General features: G+C 51.2%; 1 protein-coding gene across 1 annotated transcript; it reads left to right on the top strand.

Moving 5' to 3' along the window:
• The first annotated feature begins 11,415 nt into the window (after positions 1–11,415).
• LOC116256612 (uncharacterized) lies at positions 11,416–14,415 on the top strand. Its single transcript, XM_031633010.1, has one exon. The coding sequence runs from the start codon at positions 11,416–11,418 to the stop codon at positions 14,413–14,415; it is 3,000 nt and encodes a 999-aa protein (XP_031488870.1).
• Positions 14,416–21,539: the final 7,124 nt, after the last annotated feature.

Raw genomic sequence — 21,539 nt, 5'->3', positions numbered from 1 at the left:
TCGGCCACAGAAGCAGTGCCACTGAGCTGAGCACAAAAATCTAAGTGATGGTCAGCCATGACCAACGCTGAAAGCAAGTCTTTCACCTCTTGTTGACGGATTTCTGTTTGAGCCCATGACTGAAGATCGCTCATGAAATAGAAGAGCTAGTTTTCCTCCACCATGTTCTTTATATCAAGCATTAACGACAAAAATACCTTGACATAGTCCCAAATGGAGCATGTCTGCTTAAGCCGTCACAGACCCTCCCGAGCAATGTAGGCAACGTTTAATGATGGGAACTGATGAGTAAGTTCCTGCTTCATCTCTGCTCAACTGGAGATAGGCGTCTTATTGGTGTGACTATCTTCTTCTAACTTGGTCTGCCACCACAACTTGGCATCACTTTACAGATACATCACCGCAACAGTGACTTTGTCATCCTCTTTGGTATGGACAACTTTGAAGTACTGATCCATATTCCAAAAATAGTTCTCCAAATCCATCAAACACCGAGCACCATGGAATGCTTTCGGCTCTGGGACTATGATCTTTGAAGTCTCCCATGCGGCCGCTCCTAGAGTAGGGCGCACAACAGCAAGTTTCTGCTTCCAAACTAGTGGAAATCATCAAACAAACCATCTGAAGAAACAACGAGTTCCTTCATCTGATTCTCTAGTAAAGTCAGATGCTCCATAATCCGATTGTAGTCTGACGATGCACAAGTCACTTGAGTCGTCAGTGAACCAATGAATTCCTTCAAGCGAGAGATTCTCGACTCACGGGTCTTAGCACCAATAGCCATGGTTACGTTTTGGCTTTGATATCAACTGTTACATGGATGAATTTTTCTTTTGTTCTTCACTCGCACCGCGTAAGTCTGCACTCTTAGACTTACCAGTCTATCACCACCCATATAGAAACTAAGGAATAAAGGACAACCAGCCTTTGCCTCAACCCGATGACTAATATGAGCCCACTTAGAGCTCGGTTTACCACGTTTGGACCTCTACCGAAGGCGCCTTAAATTCAAGTGAGGCTATCCTTTCTTGAGAGGGCACGCCCAGGGGATGGGAGGAAGTTAGTAGGGAGGCTAAGGATGGGACTACAACAACGACTAAGGGAGGTGACGAGGAGCTTAGAGAGGTTGACTTGATAGTGTCGGATAAGGCAACGAAGGGCAGCGGTGTGGATTTTCTTAGTGAGGTTATCGCTAGAGAGCGAGATATGAGAGAGTGAAGTGCAAGATGTGTAGGAAACCTCAGGGAGGTTAACAGCATGTGGCGGAAGGAAGACCTAGGCCAAGCTTGCCTAGATGAAGAAGATGGTGGGCTTGGCATGGGGAGGAGCTTACTTCAAGCAGCCTAGGGCGACCTAGGCGAGATGGGCTTGAGCCCACTTCACGGACCAGATTGAGGAGCTCCAGCCAAACCTGGGCGAGTGGGCCTTCAGCCCAAAATAGACTTGGATTCTTTGCTTTTGTTTGACTTTACTTTAAAGATTATACCCGTTTTTGTTCTTGTTCTAGTTTGCTTTGCGTCTCATCTCGAGACTTTGACTGTCCCAGTTCTAGCTCTCATAATTAAGCAAAAAACTGAGATGCTTACTTCATTCTATGCATAATCAAATTGAGTTTTCTCTTTCCTCCATGCATGGAGAGTTATTGGGCCTTAGGTCATGACTTCATTGAAGCACTACACAGCAACATTCACCAAGCTGTGAGAGAAGTGAGAGATTTCGCTAGATTAATGGCCGCTAGTAGCCATTAACGGTGGAGTTCATCAACGAAACCCAAACCGAGAACATCTTGGGTAGGCAGTTGTGCATTCACCTTGAAAACGAAGGTGTTTAGAGGCGGCTGTGTTAAAGGGAGGTGGAGGAGATGACGAGTCGTGGTTCTACTCACCGACTATCTGCCCTTGACATCCGGCGAAGGTTCTACCGTGAGCTAAGTATCTCCCTCTTCCGATACTTAGTGGTGGAAGTTTCAGTTCAGCCCTATCCATGACATCAACATGAGACCGATCTTTGCATTCAATGGACTCCTCGTCTAATGGAGATTGGTCACAGCAACATCGAGTGGGAAACAGATATTGTCGATCGGATCAACAAGTTGAGAAACGAAGCATCTGGTTGGCCCAATCTAGCCGCCTAAATTCAAGTTTCTCCCTAGATATCCCCAACCAGGTGTGGTGGTTTTACATCCGAACGGTGAGGTTCTGAGCCATCTTGTTCATCGGAGTGAAACGAGGAAGAAGGAAAAGAAAAGAGAAGAAGATTCAATAAAAAAGGAGGAGAATGAGCGTAACCCTAAGGGGAGCCTCAACGTTTGCCGGTGTTACCAGAGATTGCCTCCCTCACTCTCTACAAAAGACCGAGGTTCATACAGTCTCACGGTGAAGGCTTTCCCTCCTCGCTTGAAGTTGACAAATTGTCTTCATCTAGAAACTTATTGCTTGCTGGTTTTATACTACATTAGATCCAAACAAAGAAGGACTTGGCATCAACCACGGCCGTGGGTGGAGTTGCTGCCTTGGAAAAGGAAGACGTCCGCCAGCGGTATCTGGCGATCACATCCCCCATTCAACGCACTTAGAAATTCTTGGGGTTAATCGGTGGTCGGGTGAATAGATACATTCTTCTCGTTGTTCTTATTCCTTGATAGAACAATAATCTCTTTTGAATTCCTTTGTTCTAATCAAGGTGGACCTTGCTGCCTGTAAGTTGGAGGAAGCTGGATATCGAGGGGCAACTACTAGTTGCTGGATTTTTCCCTCAGTGAAGCTAGAGGAGCCCCTAAGCAAGGCCTCAGGAGGTGAGGTTCGGATCATCCTATAGATCCATGAGGTTGGGGTGAATTTGCTTTCAGCCGAACATAATAATCGGCTGGGTCCCTCTAAGACCGTGGGCTGAGAATATGACTCCTGGATTGTCAGCCTAACTAGGGGCAAGGGTGTGGTTTGGCCGCCTAGGGATTGCATGGCAGGATGGTGTGGAATGTGTTGAATGCTTGAGTGAGGAGAGAAATTTCTGTACGCTACGGTTGTAATAAGCCTTCTCACCCACTCTAGTCAAATTGTGATAGGAGAAACCGCGGATTGGGGAAGCCCTACTTGTACTTCCGTGACCTATTTGTAAGCCGAGGTGACTGTCCGATGGGGAACCAATTTTTGTAATTAAATTTTAAACCCTACAAACAAGCAACCTCCTCTAAGACCTGGGTGAAGGATCAACCAACACTTACGGACTTTCTGCTGTCACAACTCCGATTCTATCAAAGACTTAGTATTTTCTTGGCAAGCAAACTTACAAAGACTCAAAGTATTTACAACTCATCCTACTGTACACCGCTCAGCCCGGCTTAAGTACTCGGCCACGGCCGTTACAGAGCTTCAAATTCAAAACTAAGGCGGCAAGACAATCCCGCCGAAGTTCAAACACAACCACGGGCCACAACCGCTCATCGGCTGTTACAAGCCAAAATCCCGGTAGGTCCGTAAGGACCAAACCCAAGACTAAGGAAGGTCCAACAGGGCTCGTAAGGGCAGGAAGCGAGTTCACGGAGGCGATCAGGCCAGCTGAAGAGGTTAATAAGTAGCTTGGAGTTATTGCAGTGGGCGGAGCGGGCGGAGCAACAACGGCCAAGCGCAAGAGAGGCCAGATTGAACCTCACGGCGGTAAAAATCCAGTTCTAGGACCCACCCAACTAGAGTCATCTAATCCATTGTTGAGTCCTAGAACTAAGGCTGAACGAGGTAAGCCTAGACTGAATCTAGGCAAATCGGGTTGAGCCTACCCAAGCTCAACCATGCGCACTAGAGGAAACGGGTCTCCAAGATCCGTGGGTCTAAAGTTAGTCCTTGGACGAATAGCGCCCATTTTAGATTAGATTTGGTTTGTTTCAGCTTTTGATTTGGATCTTGTAAGAACCGGTTCGGATTGTGAACCGGGTCAATTAGATTAGTATATAGGCTTTTGATTCTTTGTACAGGTGATGCTTTTGGAAAATTGATTGGAGGTGTGTTGGGCGGAATGCCCTTTCTCTCTCTCGTATTCCCCTTGGCTCACCCCTCTCCCGCGGTGGTCTCCCTTCCTTCCTCCACTCGGCCTAGTAAGTTCTCCTGGTTCTCACGTCATTTCCCTTGTGGCGTCATCTTCTCCCTTGTCATTTCCTTGGTGAAAGACCGGCGACGGCATCACCCTCTCCTCAAAACCGAAGGTCATTCTTCCTCCTAGCCTCGTTTATCTTGTCTCTCCTCCCCTCACCCGACCTAAGGCTTCACGGCAAGGAACCCTCCCTGGCGCAAGAGCGACTAACGGCGTCCTTGTACCACGAGTATCCCCACGGAAAATCCAAAAGACTTTGGTGCCTTCATCCGAACCACACGGGCGTTGAGAGGCCAATCTCTTTACCGGGAAGATTGAAGAACCCGGAAACGGGCAACTTCATTATCGACTTTGGAAAGGTTAGTACTTTGTGATTTTTAGAGGGACGTAAGCTTCACGTTGTTGGCGTTCTAGAGAGGAACTCGTCCAAGGATCAAGGCCTACCCTCGGCGAGATCCCAAGAGAAGATCTTGCTTTCCGCGGTTGAAATCTCCTTAGACCCCATCTTACGCGGCTTAAATCCACCTAACTATCATTCGGATTAACCCCATAAGATTTGAGTAAGTTCCAACGTTGAAGAAGCCCAACAACGCCAAGAGAAGCTCTCGGTTTCTTCATCCATGATCTTACGGTCCAGCAGCCATCGAAGCTTCAAAAAGAGTACTTCTAGGTGTGATCCTACTAGGCGAAGCATTCCAGCGTGATCGCCACGAAGAAAAAAGCAATATATCCAAATTCGGGCTCAAAAGGACCTCTAGAAGTGATTTCCAACCGACTGGCCGGTATTCTGCACTTTCCGGTGGCCGCTGCACTAATTCCGGCCACTGCTGCAACTCCAGGCGAAGAAGACAACCTTGCCCTCACTACCATCAAGGTCACGTACAGAAACGTCAAGGGCAAAGTGGTCCAATTCGGGTTCAAGGTAAACCCTAGCCGCCGGTGTTCAAGGAGAAGGCTCCAAGCTCGCCGGCGCCAAATCCGGTAAGTTCGTCCTTTCCTCCTTTGCCTTCCCCTCCATCGTCCATCTAGCCAGGCGTCACCCATCCGTGCCCTTCCCTAGCCACGTGTTCCCCCTGCCCTAACAGTCCAACTCGCCAAATCCAGCTCAACCTCATCCCTTCCTACGAAATTGGAAGCTCCCCCTTGTCGCCATCTTCTTTCCTTTCTTGCGTATTCTTCTTAGAGTCAACCCTAGCCCGTCCTTGTATCTCGGCCTCTCGTGTCTCCACGTGTCTAAATCTTGTAGCCTCCTTCACCACATCATCAGCCACCTCACCATCTACGTAGCCACCCGGGTCCCATGCGGTTTCCACCTCAGCCCCACGCGTCTTTCCCTTGTGCGCTTTTGGAAACACCTTAGGTGCGTCTTCATCTCTTTCCTTCTTTGTCTCCAGCTCTTCCAAGTATCATCCTCTCGTGAGAGCAGAGAGCTTGCATCCAGCTCCCTTGATCCTCTCCTAATCTCGTGGAGATCTCAGCCGATTCTTCTCCTACGCAATAGGAAAGAATCCACTCTCCTTCCTTATCGCTAGCTCCTCTCTAGCGCTCCTCTTAGTGGCTCTTTCCTTAGCCACGTTTTCCTTCCTTGGCCACGTCCCAAATTGGCAAGGATCTCATCCGATCTCTTTTCCTATTCTTTAGGAAAGGGATCAGCTCTTCCTTGATCGCTATCTCCCTTAGCGAATCTCTTGGATCTTGTGGTGCCAATCTAGGCAAGACCAGCCTAGTCACATCCCACTTACCCCTTAGGTCAGCCTCGCGTGCGCCACCTCACCTCTCTCCACTTAGGCAACTCAAAAATTGTAGCCTCATCCTACACTGTCAGCCTTGACTCCCCTTAGCTCGATTAGGTAAGTCCTAGCCGTTGCCCTTTACCCCTTAGCTAACTCCTCACTTAGCGCAACCCTAGCGCCACGCACATAGCACGTGGGCCCCCTCACACCTACGTCCCGAACCTATCACTCGGTCCACACCTAGCTTAGCTTACCCAATTAGTCAACCCCTCTCACTCAATTGGTCAACGTGACCAACCTGAGCCTAGTGCTCGCACCTAAGCCTCACCCTATTAAGCCTACCTACTAGCTAGGTGAACCATTCCCCACCGAAGCTCATCTATTCCCAGCCAACCCCAACCTTAGCCTCTCTTGACTTGACCAACCTACCTATAGAGCCCATCCAACCCGATCTAACCCGAGCCTTAGCTAGGACTAGGTCAGGCCGCATGCTCTCTCCCTCGCTAATCTCCACGGTCCTTCCCTCGGCCACCCCCATCTCTCGTCGGCCTTCTCCCGACCTAGCGTGGCCGAGCCACTTCTGAAGGCAGGTAGGTAGGCGTTGCCGACCAACAAGCACCAACCCCCCTCGGCAATCTCGGCCATTCACGGCCGTATCCTCAGCCCGTGCCCTAGCGACAGGCGGTCGCTATTTCCATCTACGCAAGGCAGCAAGTGGCCGCCTGACTTTGCGCTCTCTCTTGGTCTAAGGCAGCAGGCGGCTGCCCCTTCCAGCAGTCCTCGGTGCATCTTGCCCGAGCATCGGCCATCTTCGGCCCATCTCAGCGGGTCCCTTGCCATAGCTACGTGGAGACTCTCCTCAATCGGAAATTTAGAACAGTAGCTGTGATACCCGGGACTTGGAATTCATCCTGTGGTCCTATCTCGTGGATTCGCCAAGCTTGCTTGGCCGGTTTGACTCTTTCTCCCCCTTGCAGTCCGCGGGTGGTAGTTTAGGTACATGTTAGTTTGATTTCTGTATTTGCTTTAGCCTGGCTTCGGCCACAATCCTCCCTAGTGGTACCTCTAAGGCGCAAGCACCAAAGACACGACCACAAAGGGCTTGACCTTCCTATTTGGGAATCCGGTGTGGTTTGATCGTTAGTAAATGGTTTGTGTGGTTTGTTGAGTGAGTTGCGAGTGCTCCAATGTATCGCATACGCTTGTAAGGCCTCACACCTCTTGTAGTTCCTTGTAGTAGGATATACCTTAGCTAGGATTTTTAGGAATACCCTTACTTGTACGTCTCGTCCAATTGGGTTTGCGCCGGGGTCCTGTCCGGCTGGGTAGTTCCTTGTATTGATTTGATTAGGCTTTTAGTTCAGGTGAACCTCAGGAGATCTTGGCTTTAGGATTGAACACTCGGGTTATTCGACCGCGGGTTGCGATCCTGTTACGGACCAGCCACTTGGTCCAGACCCAGTGTCGACAGAGCTGGCCAGACCCAGCCGGCTGAAGCGTAAGGCGTCTGAGTTGTGGGCTCGGACCATGGAGCACGTCGACGACTCTACCAAGGAGGCTAATGAAGCACCATTACCGGTTGCAGCGGGAGGAGTGGGAGGAGCAACTAGGTCTGAAGAGGTGCTCAAACGGGACAGACCTGAAGGCGTTTCTGAGCTAACTGTTGGGCTCACCGAGTTAGTCGAGTTAGACCCCAATGTGAGTCCGAGCATCCTAGACCCTTGACCCGTTTCTAAAGACCTAGAATTCTAGGCAATTGGCTAAGTCACTCAGACTTAGCCCATGCATCTGAACCGAAGTGTAGGCAGCAACCCACACGAGGTCCCCGCCCTGGGCTCACAAGGCTCAGGGACGATTCGTGATGATTTGAGCTAAGGCGCAAGGCCGATTATTCTTTTCGAGTACTTAGTTGATTTCGGTTTTCATTTTCGGCACTTAGCCATTCTTTGATTACACTAGGATTCCAATAATGGACCTAAGCCGAGCGGGTTGTGCATGGCGCGTCAAGTGTTGGGTCAGATTAGAGAGTGGGTTTGGATTGTAAACCCGACTCATACTAGGAATGTATATAAACGTTTGGATCTTGTAGAATGTAAGCAATTTTGGATTAATCAAGTCACTTTTCGAGTTCCGTTCTCTCTCCTCTCTCGAGGTCTCTCTCTTCTCCCTCTCGTCTCCCACCTTGCTCACCCGAGAGCTAGGCGTCTTCTCCCTCCTCGCGCCCTCCACCTCCACGGCGCTTCTATACTCCACAACAGCCCTTGAAGAGCCACCGTCCCTAGGACAACGGCATAAGGTAGCAAAGGCTTAGGCGGATCTCCTCCACAGTGGCGGTCCCTCCTTCGTCCACGATATCTACCCCGGATTGAAGTCGGAAGTCAGGTTTGGTGCGCTCTTCTGGACACGAAGAAGAGGAAAGGCCGAAGCTGAAATCAGGAAGGTTGAAGGCGCAGAATACCCACGGCTTCAACAAAGACAACGAGGTTAGTTCTTTGATCTACGTGTTTCGCCGAGGATTGTGTTGAGATAGTTTAGGGTAGAGTTCATTCAAATTCCTGGTTCTGCCCTCGGTGTCCCCGAGAGTTGATTCGGAGAAGGACAGTGAAAACGACCTTAAAAGATCCTTTACACGGTTTGGGGAAATTCGCATTATCATTAGAATTAATATAGCAAAGATTAAATTCATCCGAGCGGGAATTAAGCCCTCATACGAACAAGTAAAAGCTCGGATCCTCCTCGGTTTGTACCTTGTTCCAGAAGCTTGATAGGTTGCAAAACTCGGGATCTGGATGTGGTTTGTTCCCGAGAAGCAGCTCAAAAGAATCGCCCGGAGCCGTAGATTAATATAAGTAAAAATTGGCGAATTCGGGTGGTGTAAGAGGAATTCAGGCCAACCGCCGGATTCTTATGCAATTCCGACCATTTCCTGCAACTTCCGGCCAGCTCCATTGATTCCGGCACCGAAGACAAGAATACCCTTCAATCCTGAAAGGTCTGTTCATGTTCGAGAAGGGCACTTTGGACAAAAGGAGGAAGCTCGAAACCCTAGCCGCCGCTCGTGTGAGATCCCCTCTCCCTTTTCGCCGGTTCCATAAGGTTAGTACACGCGTCTCACCTTCCTCCGTTGATCGTTTCCACGTGTCTTCATCTGGTCACCTCCCTTACCTCATACCACCCCAGGCCACCACGTGTCCCTACTCGAGATCACCCTAGGATCTCGAGCCTCCAACAAGTTAGGAAAGAACCGCAGCCGCCGCTCGTCATCTCTTCCTCGTACCCTCTACCGCGAGTCAACCCTAACACTTGTGACGCCTCAGCCTTCCATCTCGCCAGCTGTCCTCATCCTGTGCACCCGAACGTCCTCACTTTAGCCAGCTCGCCCTCCAGCTTGATCACCTGGTCCCACGCGTTTTGGCACGTTACCCAGCCCGCTCCACGCATCAATCCCTTTCGTCCTCACGCGTTTCCCATCCGACGGATTAGGCAACTTCCTAGCACGTCACCTCCTTATTTCCGTTTTCGTAGCCACCCCTTACCCGCATCAATCCCTAACCATTCATCACCCTACGTGGCAGCATCCCAGTCCTCCAGGTCCTCGAGAGATATCAGGAAGGAATTCGGAATCCCTGCTCTGAAATCTCCTTGATCTTCCCCGAGTTCTTTCCCTAGTGTTAGGAAAGAACTTCACTTCCTTCCCTTATCGCGGAAACCCTCTCCGCGGAATTCTGTCAGCTCATCCATCTTGTTACGTGGCAAGATCGCGGTGCTCCACTTGGCAAGGCCAGCCAAGTCAACCTGACCCCACTAGGTACCCTCTCGCACCGCCACCTCACCTAGGTCAACCCTCGTTGTTAAGCTTACCTAATCCGACATCAACCCCTTGCCTTAGTCCAAATTAGGTGCCTTCTTCCCAACCGAGCCCTTTCCGTCAAGCTAACCTAGTTGGCTCGAGCATACCTCGAGTGACCCTTGACCCACTTAACGCGGACCCACTAAGTTAGGTCCAGTAGACAGCCCGTCCCTTAGTCAAACCCTAACCTCATTCGGTCCACGTTGACCAAACCCATGAGCCTAGGCTCAGCCCAAGCCAGCCCCAGGTGAACCCACCTCGTAGCTAGGTCACCCATTCCATACCTACACCATCTCTCTTCATAGCCTACCCCAACCCGAGCCCAACTTGACCAGACCGGACACCTACTAGAGCCCAACCGAACCGAGCCAACCCCAGCCTTAGCTAGGATTACGTCTCGCCGGCTCCCTCCGGCCCTTGCCTCTGCTGCATCCCCTTCCGTTGGCATCCACTGGCAAGCGTGGCCGAGCCACATACGACGGCAGGCAGGTAGGCGCTGTCGTCCCGGCAACAGCCCCCCTCGACACTCAGGCGGCCCTTCCGGCCATGGCATCATCGCCGTCCACGGTCGCGACAGTCCATTGCGGGCGCTCAGCAACAGTCGGCCATCCTCGCTAGCAACAGCCCGTCATCAACCGCGGTCGCGCATCCTAGCGACTGTCACCCAGGCGCAGGCAATCGACAGCGGTCCTTTCGACGCCCAGCGCCCTCCGCAGCGGCCATCTTCAGCGCAGCGCGCAGCCTGTTCAGCGGCGGTCCTCGACGATCTAGAGCGACAGTCAGTGAGCGCGCCAGCACACCCGTCAGGCGTCTGCAGGCATTCCTGACACCCTGTCCAGCTCGGCAGGCAGGCGACCAGCAGCAGTGCGGTTCACGGCCAGCGACAGGCGGGTCACTCTTGGCGCTCCGGCCAGGTTCCTAGCGGGCGTCCACTCGTCCAGCGATCTTCGGCCAGCGAGTTGAACGCGCAGCAGGCATTGGAGGAGGCTCTCCACAGCAGGCTTTCTGGTACCGTGAGCTGCAATACCCGGGGGTTGGTTCTCACCCCAGGTGCTTATCCGGCTACGCCAAGGGTTTCCCTTGGCCGGTATCTTCTTGTTCCCCCTTGTAGCAACGGGCGGGTTTTGCTTTTGTTTGTTCTAGGGCAGCATCTAGTTTGCTTTCAGTTTTTTTTGCTTTAGCCCCGGCTTCGGCCAAGCTCCTCACTGTGGTACCTCGAGGGCATTGTGCCCGAGACACGACTATAAGGAGCCGACCACCTATTTGCTTTCGTTGGGTGTGGTTTGGCCGTTAGAAGTGGTTTGTGAGTGAGTTGTGAGAGATTTATAATTGTATCGCTCATGATTTGTAAGGCCTCATCAAACCGAGTAGTTGATTGTAGTAGGTTGTCCGTAGTTAGGATTTTGGAGAAGGGTACACCATTCTTGTATCTCTTTACCTATTTGGGATTTGCATCGGGGTCATGTCCGGCCGGGTAGCTTTGTGTAATTAATTGTTTAGGGTTTTTGGTTTTTAGAATAGGCCTCAAGAAGGTCCTGGGAAGGTAGGATCGCATTTGGTTCGGGCTTTTCCAGGCCAACCAGTGTAGATCCTAACAATTGGTATCAGAGCACATCTTGAGGAATATCCATCAGTTTGATTTGGATTTCAGCTTGAGAGTGGCAGTTTAGGCCGTTTTTGGATTTTCTTAGTTAGGACAACCTTAGCGTAGTGTATTCTAGGCGCTGGTCAAACCAGATTTTTCACATGGCCAAGTCGAAGAAGAATTTGAACCCGGACGAGGCTGTGCTCGAGGAAACCACCTCGGATCCTCAAGACGTCGCTCACAGGGTGTTGGCCATAGAGATACCCGAGCAGACCATCGGCCGCATTGGCAACCTAGAGCGTGAATTCGGCCAGATCCGTAGAGACATGGACAAGGCCGAGAATCATAGGCGGCGAGAAATGGATAGGCAATTCGGCGATCTCCAGCGCGACTTAGCCGAAATGAGGAAGAACCAACAGAAAGAGATGGACGAAGTCTGCGCCATGTTTAGGGTTCTTGCTTCCAACCAGCAACAGGGAGTTGAAAGGGCTACTCAGGGCTCGAATACACGACAAGACAAAGGTAAAGGTTTGCTAGTCGCACCGAACTACCAAACCGACACTGAGGTCGATCCCAACAATATTTCGCATATTGGGACGAGTACAGAGGTAGGCCGAAGGAACACTATGGCGCCCCCTCAAGATCGGCATCAACAAGATGCCTACGGTGAAAGAACCCCCTGCGCTCCACGATTTGCCCATTGCAATCAGAATAGGGCAGAATTTACTTCAGAAGGGGAGCAAGACGAGTCCCCAGCTCGTCAAAGAAGAGGATCTCGATTCCATACTAGGCAGGAAGAGCGTCGAACCCCATCAGTGCGCTATGAGTTCCCTAAGTTTAATAGGGAACACCTGCGTGAATGGCTTTTCATGGCAGAGCGTTATTTCTTGTGTCACCACGTCCCCGAAGAGGAATGGATAGAGATAGCTACAGCTAACATGACAGGGGAAGCCACGACGCATTTTCTGTGGTTCAACCACAATACAGATAATCAGACGTGGGAGAAGTACAAGGCCAGTCTCCAACTACAATTTGGAGATTCGACTTTTATCGATTACGATGAGGACTTGAAAAACATAGTCCAGACCACTACCGTGCCCGCATACAAGAGGCAATTCGAACGCCTAGCCAGCATGGTAAGATGGCCAGAAAAGGCCCTCATCGGAGCATTAAAAGGTGCCCTTCGTAATGACATTAAGCGAGAGATGAAAATCCATCGCTTTGAGAAGCTAGAAGAATGCATCGCCATGGCACGCCTGTATGAAGAGCGAATCGAGGAGAGAAGAGCCGAGAAAAAGGCTCACAAATTTGATAAGCAGAGGAAGAAAAACTCCTACCCCTCTGGTTCTCGCAACAATAGAAGGGAGTTAGTTCCTTACAAGAAGGAGAACGACCCACGGCCCTACCACAACTCCTACCAAGGGCAGGGCAAGAAACCGCCCCTACGCTACCTCACGCCTCAACAAATAGAGGAATACAGACGAAAGGGTCTGTGCTACAGATGTGAGGGAAAATGGGACAAATATCACAAGTGCCCAGCCTATTTCTGGGTACAGGTGATAAGTGATGTAGACACAAGCTCGTGTACAGACAGCGACTCGTCTTCCAGTGCGTCTTATGAGTCCAGTTCATCCTCGTCCGAAGAGGAAGTGATTCAGACACGCAGGCATAGACACACCGAGAAAAAGAAAGAGGTCACCAAGGAAGAGGCTCCTACTAAAGAGGAGAAGCCTACCGAGGCTGAGTCTCTTCATTCGATGCAAAACCCAAACAAACCCAACTCGTTTAGGGTATTTGGGAGGATCAACGGCAAGAAGATCCTCACATTGTTGGATAACGGGGCAACTAGAAACTTCCTAACAGAGGAAGCAGCCAGGAAATGTAACGTCCTCTTGGAATCCAGTCAACCCCAAACGATTGTTGTGGGAGGGGGTCTAAGGCTGAAATGCCTAAGTGAAGGGAAGAACATGGAAATAGTCATAAAGAAAAAGTCCTTCAGAATCGACTTCCTTGTCATTCCCCTCGATGGCGTCGACTTGATTCTCGGTATGCCCTGGTTCTTCACACTGGGCATTATTTCATGGGACGTGAGGAATTTCAGTATGACCTTCACGCCCGATGGAGAGACAGAGTCAATGACCCTACAAGGGATCACGAGCACTACTCGTCCCAAGGCTGCCTTACGAGCCATAGAGGCTGCACAACCTGCGTGTTGGGTGATGGCACTCGCTACGGATGTGCCAGCAAAAGAAGAGCAAGAAGAGATTGTGCCAGAACGAATACAGAAGGTGTTCGACCAATACGGGGACATCTTTGAGGAGCCCAAGGGTCGTCCTCCTCCTAGATCATACGATCACAAAATCATCATGACACAAGGGGCCGAACCTGTAAATGTACGGCCCTACCGGTATGGATACAACCAGAAGGCTGAGATCGAGCGTCTGGTTAAAGAAAATCTTGAAAGCGGCATCGTTCAACCCAGCAGTAGTCCTTTTTCTTCTCCTGTTCTACTCGTGAAGAAGAAGGACAATACATGGCGCTTCTGTGTTGACTATCACGCCCTAAACGAAGCCACAGTAAAAGATCGCCATCCCATACCTGTGATCGACGAGCTATTGGATGAACTAGCCGGAGCAACCATCTTCTCCAAAATTGATCTTAGGGTCGGCTACCATCAGATTAGGATGGACAAGGATGATGTTCCAAAGACCGCATTTCGCACGCATGACGGCCATTACGAATTTCTGGTCATGCCCTTCGGTCTTACTAACACCCCTGCAACATTCCAGAGATGTATGAATGACATCTTTCGACAGTACCTCCGGAACTTTATTCTAGTCTTTTTCGATGACATTTTGATATACAGTCGCAGCGAGGAACTGCATGAACAACATCTCAACGTAGCTCTTCAAGTGTTAAGGGATAACCAGTTGTATGCAAAACGGTCCAAATGCAGCTTTGGACAACCAAGCATTGGTTATCTGGGGCACATCGTGTGCCAACAAGGGGTTCGGGCAGACCCCGAAAAATTGGACGCCATGCAAAGATGGCCACTGCCTAAGGATATGAAAGGTCTCAGAGGCTTCCTAGGCCTCACAGGATATTATCGGAGGTTTATTCAAGGTTATGGGCTTATTGCACAACCTCTGACGCAGATGTAAAAGAAAGGGGCCTTTCAATGGTTAGATAAGGCTCGGGCGGCCTTCGAAAGTTTGAAACACACCCTAATGACTGCCCCAGTACTTACTCTCCCGGACTTCAACAAGACCTTTACTATAGAAACAGATGCATGCGATGTTGGAGTGGGGGCCGTACTTGGACAAGACGGACATCCAATCACTTACATGTCAAAGGCCCTAACCAGTAGGGCAAAACCTCTCTCAACGTATGAGAAAGAACTTCTAGCGATTGTATTGGCCGTAGAAAAATGGCGACCATATTTGATTGGGCGCCGGTTCATTGTCAGGACTGGCCAAAACAGCTTGAAATATATGCTCAAGCAATGAGTTTATACCCCAACCCAACAGAGATGGCTAGCCAAGCTATTGGGGTACGACTTTGAGATTGAGTACAAACGGGGTCCTGAAAACACAGCGGCAGACTCCCTCTCGCGTTTGATTGAGCAGTTCATGACGCTTTCTATAGTGGAAACCGATGTGTGGGAAATGTTAGCTAACGAACAACAAACAGACTAGTCATTGAAGCTAATCCGAGCATCAACCGAGCAACATCCGGCTTCCATTCCCTTCTACACGGTCAGAGGGAATCTTTTGTACAGGAAGAACCGCGCAGTGGTTCCTCCTGAATCAGGGCTTAAGCAGAAACTCCTGCAACATTTCCATGACTCACCCGCCGCGGGTCATGAGGGGGTTACCAAAACCCTTAGTCGTATTAAAGCCCAATTTTGGTGGCGGGGTATGAAGGCAGAGGTACAACGGTACATACGGAAGTGTGTGGTGTGTCAGAGGGAAAAGTATGAGGCTATTCGTCCTCCAGGGCATCTGAATCCCCTCCCCATACCAACTAAACCATGGACCGATGTAACCATGGATTTTATTGACGCCATGCCCCGCTCAGAAGGCAAGGAAGTTGTGCTTGTTGTAGTGGATCGTCTCACCAAGTATAGCCACTTCGCTCCCTTGCCTCGCTCGTATCAAGGGCCAATGGTGGCCATCGTTTTCCCTCTTCTAGCGCTCGAGGACAAGCGCAATTTAGGGAGGGGGAATCTGTTACGGACCAGCCACTTCGTCCAGACCCAGTGTCGACAGAGCTGGCCGGACCCAGCCGGCTGAAGCGTAAGGCGTCTGAGTTGTGGGCTCGGACCATGGAGCACGTCGACGACTCTACCAAGGCGGCTAATGAAGCACCATTACCGGTTGCAGCGGGAGGAGTGGGAGGAGCAACTAGGTCCGAAGAGGTGCTCAAACGGGACAGACCTCAAGGCGTTTCCGAGCTAACTGTTGGGCTCACCGAGTTAGTCGAGTTAGACCCCAATGTGAGTCCGAGCATCCTAGACCCTTGAGCCGTTTCTAAAGACCTAGAATTCTAGGCAATTGGCTAAGTCACTCAGACTTAGCCCGTGCATCTGAACCGAAGTGTGGGCGGCAACCCACACGAGGTCCCCGCCCTAGGCTCACAAGGCACAGGGACGATTCCTGATGATTCGAGCTAAGGCGCTAGGCCGATTATTCTTTTCGAGTACTTAGTTGATTTCGGTTTTCATTTTCGGCACTTAGCCATTCTTTGATTACACTAGGATTCGAATAATGGACCTAAGCCGAGCGGGTTGTGCTTGGCGCGTCAAGTGTTTGGTCAGATTAGAGAGTGGGTTTGGGTTGTAAACCCGACTCATACTAGGAATGTATATAAACGTTTGGATCTTGTAGAATGTAAGCAATTTTGGATTAATCAAGTCATTTTTCGAGTTCCGTTCTCTCTCCTCTCTCGAGGTCTCTCTCTTCTCCCTCTCGTCTCCCACTTTGCTCACCCGAGAGCTAGCCGTCTTCTCCCTCCTCGCGCCCTCCACCTCCACGGTGCTTCTATACTCCACAACAGCCCTTGAAGAGCCACCGTCCCTAGGACAACGGCATAAGGTAGCAAAGGCTTAGGGGGATCTCCTCCACGGCGGCGGTCCCTCCTTCGTCCACGATATCTACCCCGGATTGAAGTCGGAAGTCAGGTTTGGTGCGCTCTTCTTGAACACGAAGAAGAGGAAAGGCCAAAGCTGAAATCGGGAAGGTTGAAGGCGCGGAATACCCACGGCTTCAACAAAGACAACGAGGTTAGTTCTTTGATCTACGTGTTTCGCCGAGGATTGTGTTGAGATAGTGTAGGGTAGAGTTCATTCGAATTCCTGGTTCTGCCCTCGGCGTCCCCGAGAGTTGATTCGGAGAAGGACAGTGAAAACGACCTTAAAAGATCCCTTACACGGTTTGGGGAAATTCGCATTATCATTAGAATTAATCTAGCAAAGATTAAATTCATCTGAGCGGGAATTAAGCCCTCATACGAACAAGTAAAAGCTCGGTTCCTCCTCGGTTCGTACCCTGTTTCAGAAGCTTGATAGGTAGCAAAACTCAGGATCCGGATGTGGTTTGTTCCCGAGAAGCAGCTCAAAAGAATCGCCCGGAGCCGTAGATTAATATAAGTAAAAATTGGTGAATTCGGGCGGTGGAAGAGGAATTCAGGCCAACCGCCGGATTCTTATGCAATTCCGACCATTTCCTGCAACTTCCGACCAGCTCCATTGATTCCGGCACCGAAGACAAGAATACCCTTCAATCCTGAAAGGTCTGTTCATGTTCGAGAAGGGCACTTTGGACAAAAGGAGGAAGCTCGAAACCCTAGCCGCCGCTCGTGTGAGATCCCCTCTCCCTTGTCGCCGGTTCCATAAGGTTAGTACACGCGTCTCACCTTCCTCCGTTGATCCTTTCCACGTGTCTTCATCTGGTCGCCTCCCTTACCTCGGACCACCCCAGGCCACCACGTGTCCCTACTCAAGATCACCCTAGGATCTCGAGCATCCAACAAGTTAGGAAAGAACCGCAGCCGCCGCTCGTCATCTCTTCCTCATACCCTCTACCGCGAGTCAACCATAACACTTGTGACGCCTCAGCCTTCCATCTCGCCAGCTGTCCTCATCCTATGCACCCGAACATCCTCACCTTAGCCAGCTCACCCTCCAGCTAGATCACTTGGTCCCACGCGTTTTGGCGCGTTACCCAGCCTGCTCCACGCGTCAATCCTTTTCATCCTCACGCGTTTCCCATCCGACGGATTAGGCAACTTCCTAGCACGTCACCTCCTTATTTCCGTTTTCGTAGCCACCCCTTACCCGCATCAATCCCTGACCATTCATCACTACCCCTACGTGGCAGCATCCCAGTCCTCCAAAGATATCAGGAAGGAATTCGGAATCCCTGCTCTGAAATCTCCTTGATCTTCCCCGAGTTCTTTCCCTAGTGTTAGGAAAGAACTTCACTTCTTTCCCTTATCGCGGAAACCCTCTCCGCGGAATTCTGTCAGCTCATCCATCTTGTCACGTGGCAAGATCGCGGTGCTCCACTTGGCAAAGCCAGCCAAGTCAACCTAACCCCACTAGGTACCCTCTCGCACCGCCACCTCACCTTGGTCAACCCTCGTTGTTAAGCTTACCTAATCCGACATCAACCCCTTGCCTTAGTCCAAATTAGGCGCCTTCTTCCCAACCGAGCCCTTTCCGTGAAGCTAACCTAGTTGGCTCGAGCCTACCTCGAGTGACCGTTGACCCACTTAACGCGGACCCACTAAGTTAGGTCCAGTAGACAACCCGTCCCTTAGTCAAACCCTATCCTCATTCGGTCCACGTTGACCAAATCCGTGAGCCTAGCCTCAGCCCAAGCCAGCCCCAAGTGAACCCACCTCGTAGCTAGGTCACCCATTACGTACCTACACCATCTCTCTTCATAGCCTACCCCAATCCAAGCCCAACTTGACCAGACCGGACACCTACTAGAGCCCAACCGAACCGAGCCAACCCCAGCCTTAGCTAGGATTAGGTCTCGCCGGCTCCCTCCGGCCCTTGCTTCGGCTGCATCCCCTTCCGTCGGCGTCCACCGGCGAGCGTGGCCGAGCCACATACGACGGCAGGCAGGTAGGCGCTGTCGTCCCGACAACAGCCCCCCTCGACACTCAGGCGGCCCTTCTGGCCACGGCATCATCGCCCTCCACGGTCGCGACAGTCCATCGCGGGCGCTCAGCAACAGTCGGCCATCCTCGCCGGCAACAGCCCGTCATCAACCGCGGTCGCGCATCCTAGCGACTGTCACCCAGGCGCAGGCAATCGACAGCGGTCCTTTCGACGCCCAGCGCCCTCTGCAGCGTCCATCTTCAGCGCAGCGCGTAGCCTGTTCAGCGGCGGTCCTCGACGATCTAGAGCGACAGTCAGCGAGCGCGCCAGCACACCCGTCAGGCGTCTGCAGGCATTCCTGACACCCTGTCCAGCTCGGCAGGCAGGCGACCAGTAGCAGTGCGGTTCACGGCCAGCGACAGGCGGGTCAATCTCGGCACGTCGGCCAGGTTCCCAGCGGGCGTCCACTCGTCCAGCGACCTTCGGCCAGCGAGTTGAACGCGCAGCAGGCATTCGAGGAGGCTCTCCACAGCAGGCTTTTCGGTACCGTGAGCTGCAATACCCGGGGGTTGGTTCTCACCCCGGGTGCTTATCCGGCTACGCCAAGGGTTTTCCTTGGCCGGTATCTTCTTGTTCCCCCTTGTAGCAACGGGCGGGTTTGCTTTTGTTTGTTCTAGGGCAGCATCTAGTTTGCTTTCAGTTTTTTTTGCTTTAGCCCCGGCTTCGGCCAAGCTCCTCACTGTGGTACCTCGAGGGCATTGTGCCCGGGACACGACTATAAGGAGCCAACCACCTATTTGCTTTCGTTGGGTGTGGTTTGGCCGTTAGAAGTGGTTTGTGTGGTTTGTGAGTGAGTTGTGAGAGATTTATAATTGTATCGCTCACGATTTGTAAGGCCTCATCAAACCGAGTAGTTGATTGTAGTAGGTTGTCCGTAGTTAGGATTTTGGGGAAGCGTACACCATTCTTGTATCTCCTTACCTATTTGGGATTTGCACCGGGGTCCTGTCCGGCCGGGTAGCTTTGTGTAATTAATTGTTTAGGGTTTTTGGTTTTTTGAATAGGCCTCAAGAAGGTCCTGGGAAGGTATGATCGCATTTGGTTCGGGCTTTTCTAGGCCAACCGGTGTAGATCCTAACAATTGGTATCAGAGCACGTCTTGAGGAATATCCGTCTGGTTGAGCACTTGCACCTACACGTACTCGACATCAACGGTCAGTGCCAGCGGATTTCTCTTGGATTTCTGGTTTTATCCGTGGTCTTCTGGTCAGATTTGGATTTCTTGAGTCAGAGCAGTCGGTCAGAGTCCAGCCACGGTTTTCTTTGTTGCGTAGATTAGGGCTTCGCTTGTTCACTCTTGGCAAGTGTAGGGCTGTACACCTTGTACACCCGAGGGCAGCCAAGCTCGAGGTGCGTCACCGAGGCACTAGGAGAGTGCCGTGATTTAGGCTCCTAGAGCCCGGCCGAGAGCGAAGTGTGATTGCCGAGGCATTTAGGCGAAGTGCGGCATTAGGCAGGCCAACCCGTCTCCCTCACCTTAGATCTCGCGTGCGGTAGCTAGAGCAGCGGCAGCGTGGTCAGAATTTGAGAGTGGCAGCCTTCTTTTATTTGGATTTCAGCTTGAGAGTGGCAGTTTAGGCCGTTTTTGGATTTTTTTAGTTAGGACAACCTTAGCGTAGTGTGTCCTTGGCGCTGGTCAAACCAGATTTTTCACATGGCCAAGTCGAAGAAGAATTTGAACCCGGACGAGCCTGTGCTTGAGGAAACCACCTCGGATCCTCAAGATGTCGCTCACAGGGTGTCGGCTATGGAGATACCCGAGCAGACCATCGGCCGCATTGGCAACCTAGAGCCTGAATTCAGCCAGTTCCGTAGAGACATGGACAAGGCCGAGAATCATAGGCGGCGAGAAATGGATAGGCAATTCAGCGATCTCCAGCGCGACTTAGCCGAAATGAGGAAGAACCAATAGAAAGAGATGGACGAAGTCCGCGCCATGTTTAGGGTTCTTGCTTCCAACCAGCAACAGGGAGTTGAAAGGGCCACTCAGGGCCCCAATACACGACAAGACAAAGGTAAAGGTTTGCTAGTCGCACCGAACTACCAAACCGACACTGAGGTCGATCCCAACAATATTTCGCATATTGGGACGAGTACAGAGGGAGGCCGAAGGAACACTATGGCGCCCCCTCAAGATCGGCATCAACAAGATGCCTACTGTGAAAGAACCCCCCACGCTCCACGATTTGCCCATTGCAGTCAGAATAGGGCAGAATTTACTTTAGAAGGGGAGCAAGACGAGTCCCCAGCTCGTCAAAGAAGAGGATCTCGATTCCATACTAGGCAGGAAGAGCGTCGGACCCCATCAGTGCGCTACGAGTTCCCTAAGTTTAATGGGGAACACCTGCGTGAATGACTTTTCATGGCAGAGCGTTATTTCTTGTGTCACCACGTCCCCAAAGAGGAATGGATAGAGATAGCTACGGCTAACATGACAGGGGAAGCCACGACGCATTATCTGTGGTTCAACCACAATACAGATAATTAGACGTGGGAGAAGTACAAGGCCAGTCTCCAACTACAATTTGGAGATTCGACTTTTATCGATTACGATGAGGACTTGAAAAACCTAGTCCAGACCACTACCGTGCCCGCATACAAGAGGCAATTCGAACGCCTAGCCAGCATGGTAAGATGGCCAGAAAAGGCCCTCATCGGAGCATTCAAAGGTGGCCTTCGTAATGACATTAAGCGAGAGATGAAAATCCATCGCTTTGAGAAGCTAGAAGAATGCATCGCCATGGCACGCTTGTATGAAGAGCGAATCGAGGAGAAAAGAGCCGAGAAAAAGGCTCACAAATTCGATAAGCAGAGGAAGAAAAACTCCTACCCCTCTGGTTCTCGCAACAATAGAAGGGAGTTAGTTCCTTACAAGAAGGGGAACGACCCACGGCCCTACCACAACTCCAACCAAGGGCAGGGCAAGAAACTGCCCCTACGCTACCTCACGCCTCAACAGATAGAGGAATACAGACGAAAGGGTCTGTGCTACAGATGTGAGGGAAAATGGGACAAATATCACAAGTGCCCAGCCTATTTCTGGGTACAGGTGATAAGTGATGTAGACACAAGCTCGTGTACAGACAGCGACTCGTCTTCCAGTGCGTCTTATGAGTC

This window comes from Nymphaea colorata, chromosome 6, assembly GCF_008831285.2.
Source record: "Nymphaea colorata isolate Beijing-Zhang1983 chromosome 6, ASM883128v2, whole genome shotgun sequence".
Lineage (NCBI taxonomy): Eukaryota > Viridiplantae > Streptophyta > Magnoliopsida > Nymphaeales > Nymphaeaceae > Nymphaea > Nymphaea colorata.
The sequence above is the reverse complement of the archived record's forward strand: the minus strand, read 5'-3'. Positions and strand labels throughout refer to the sequence as shown.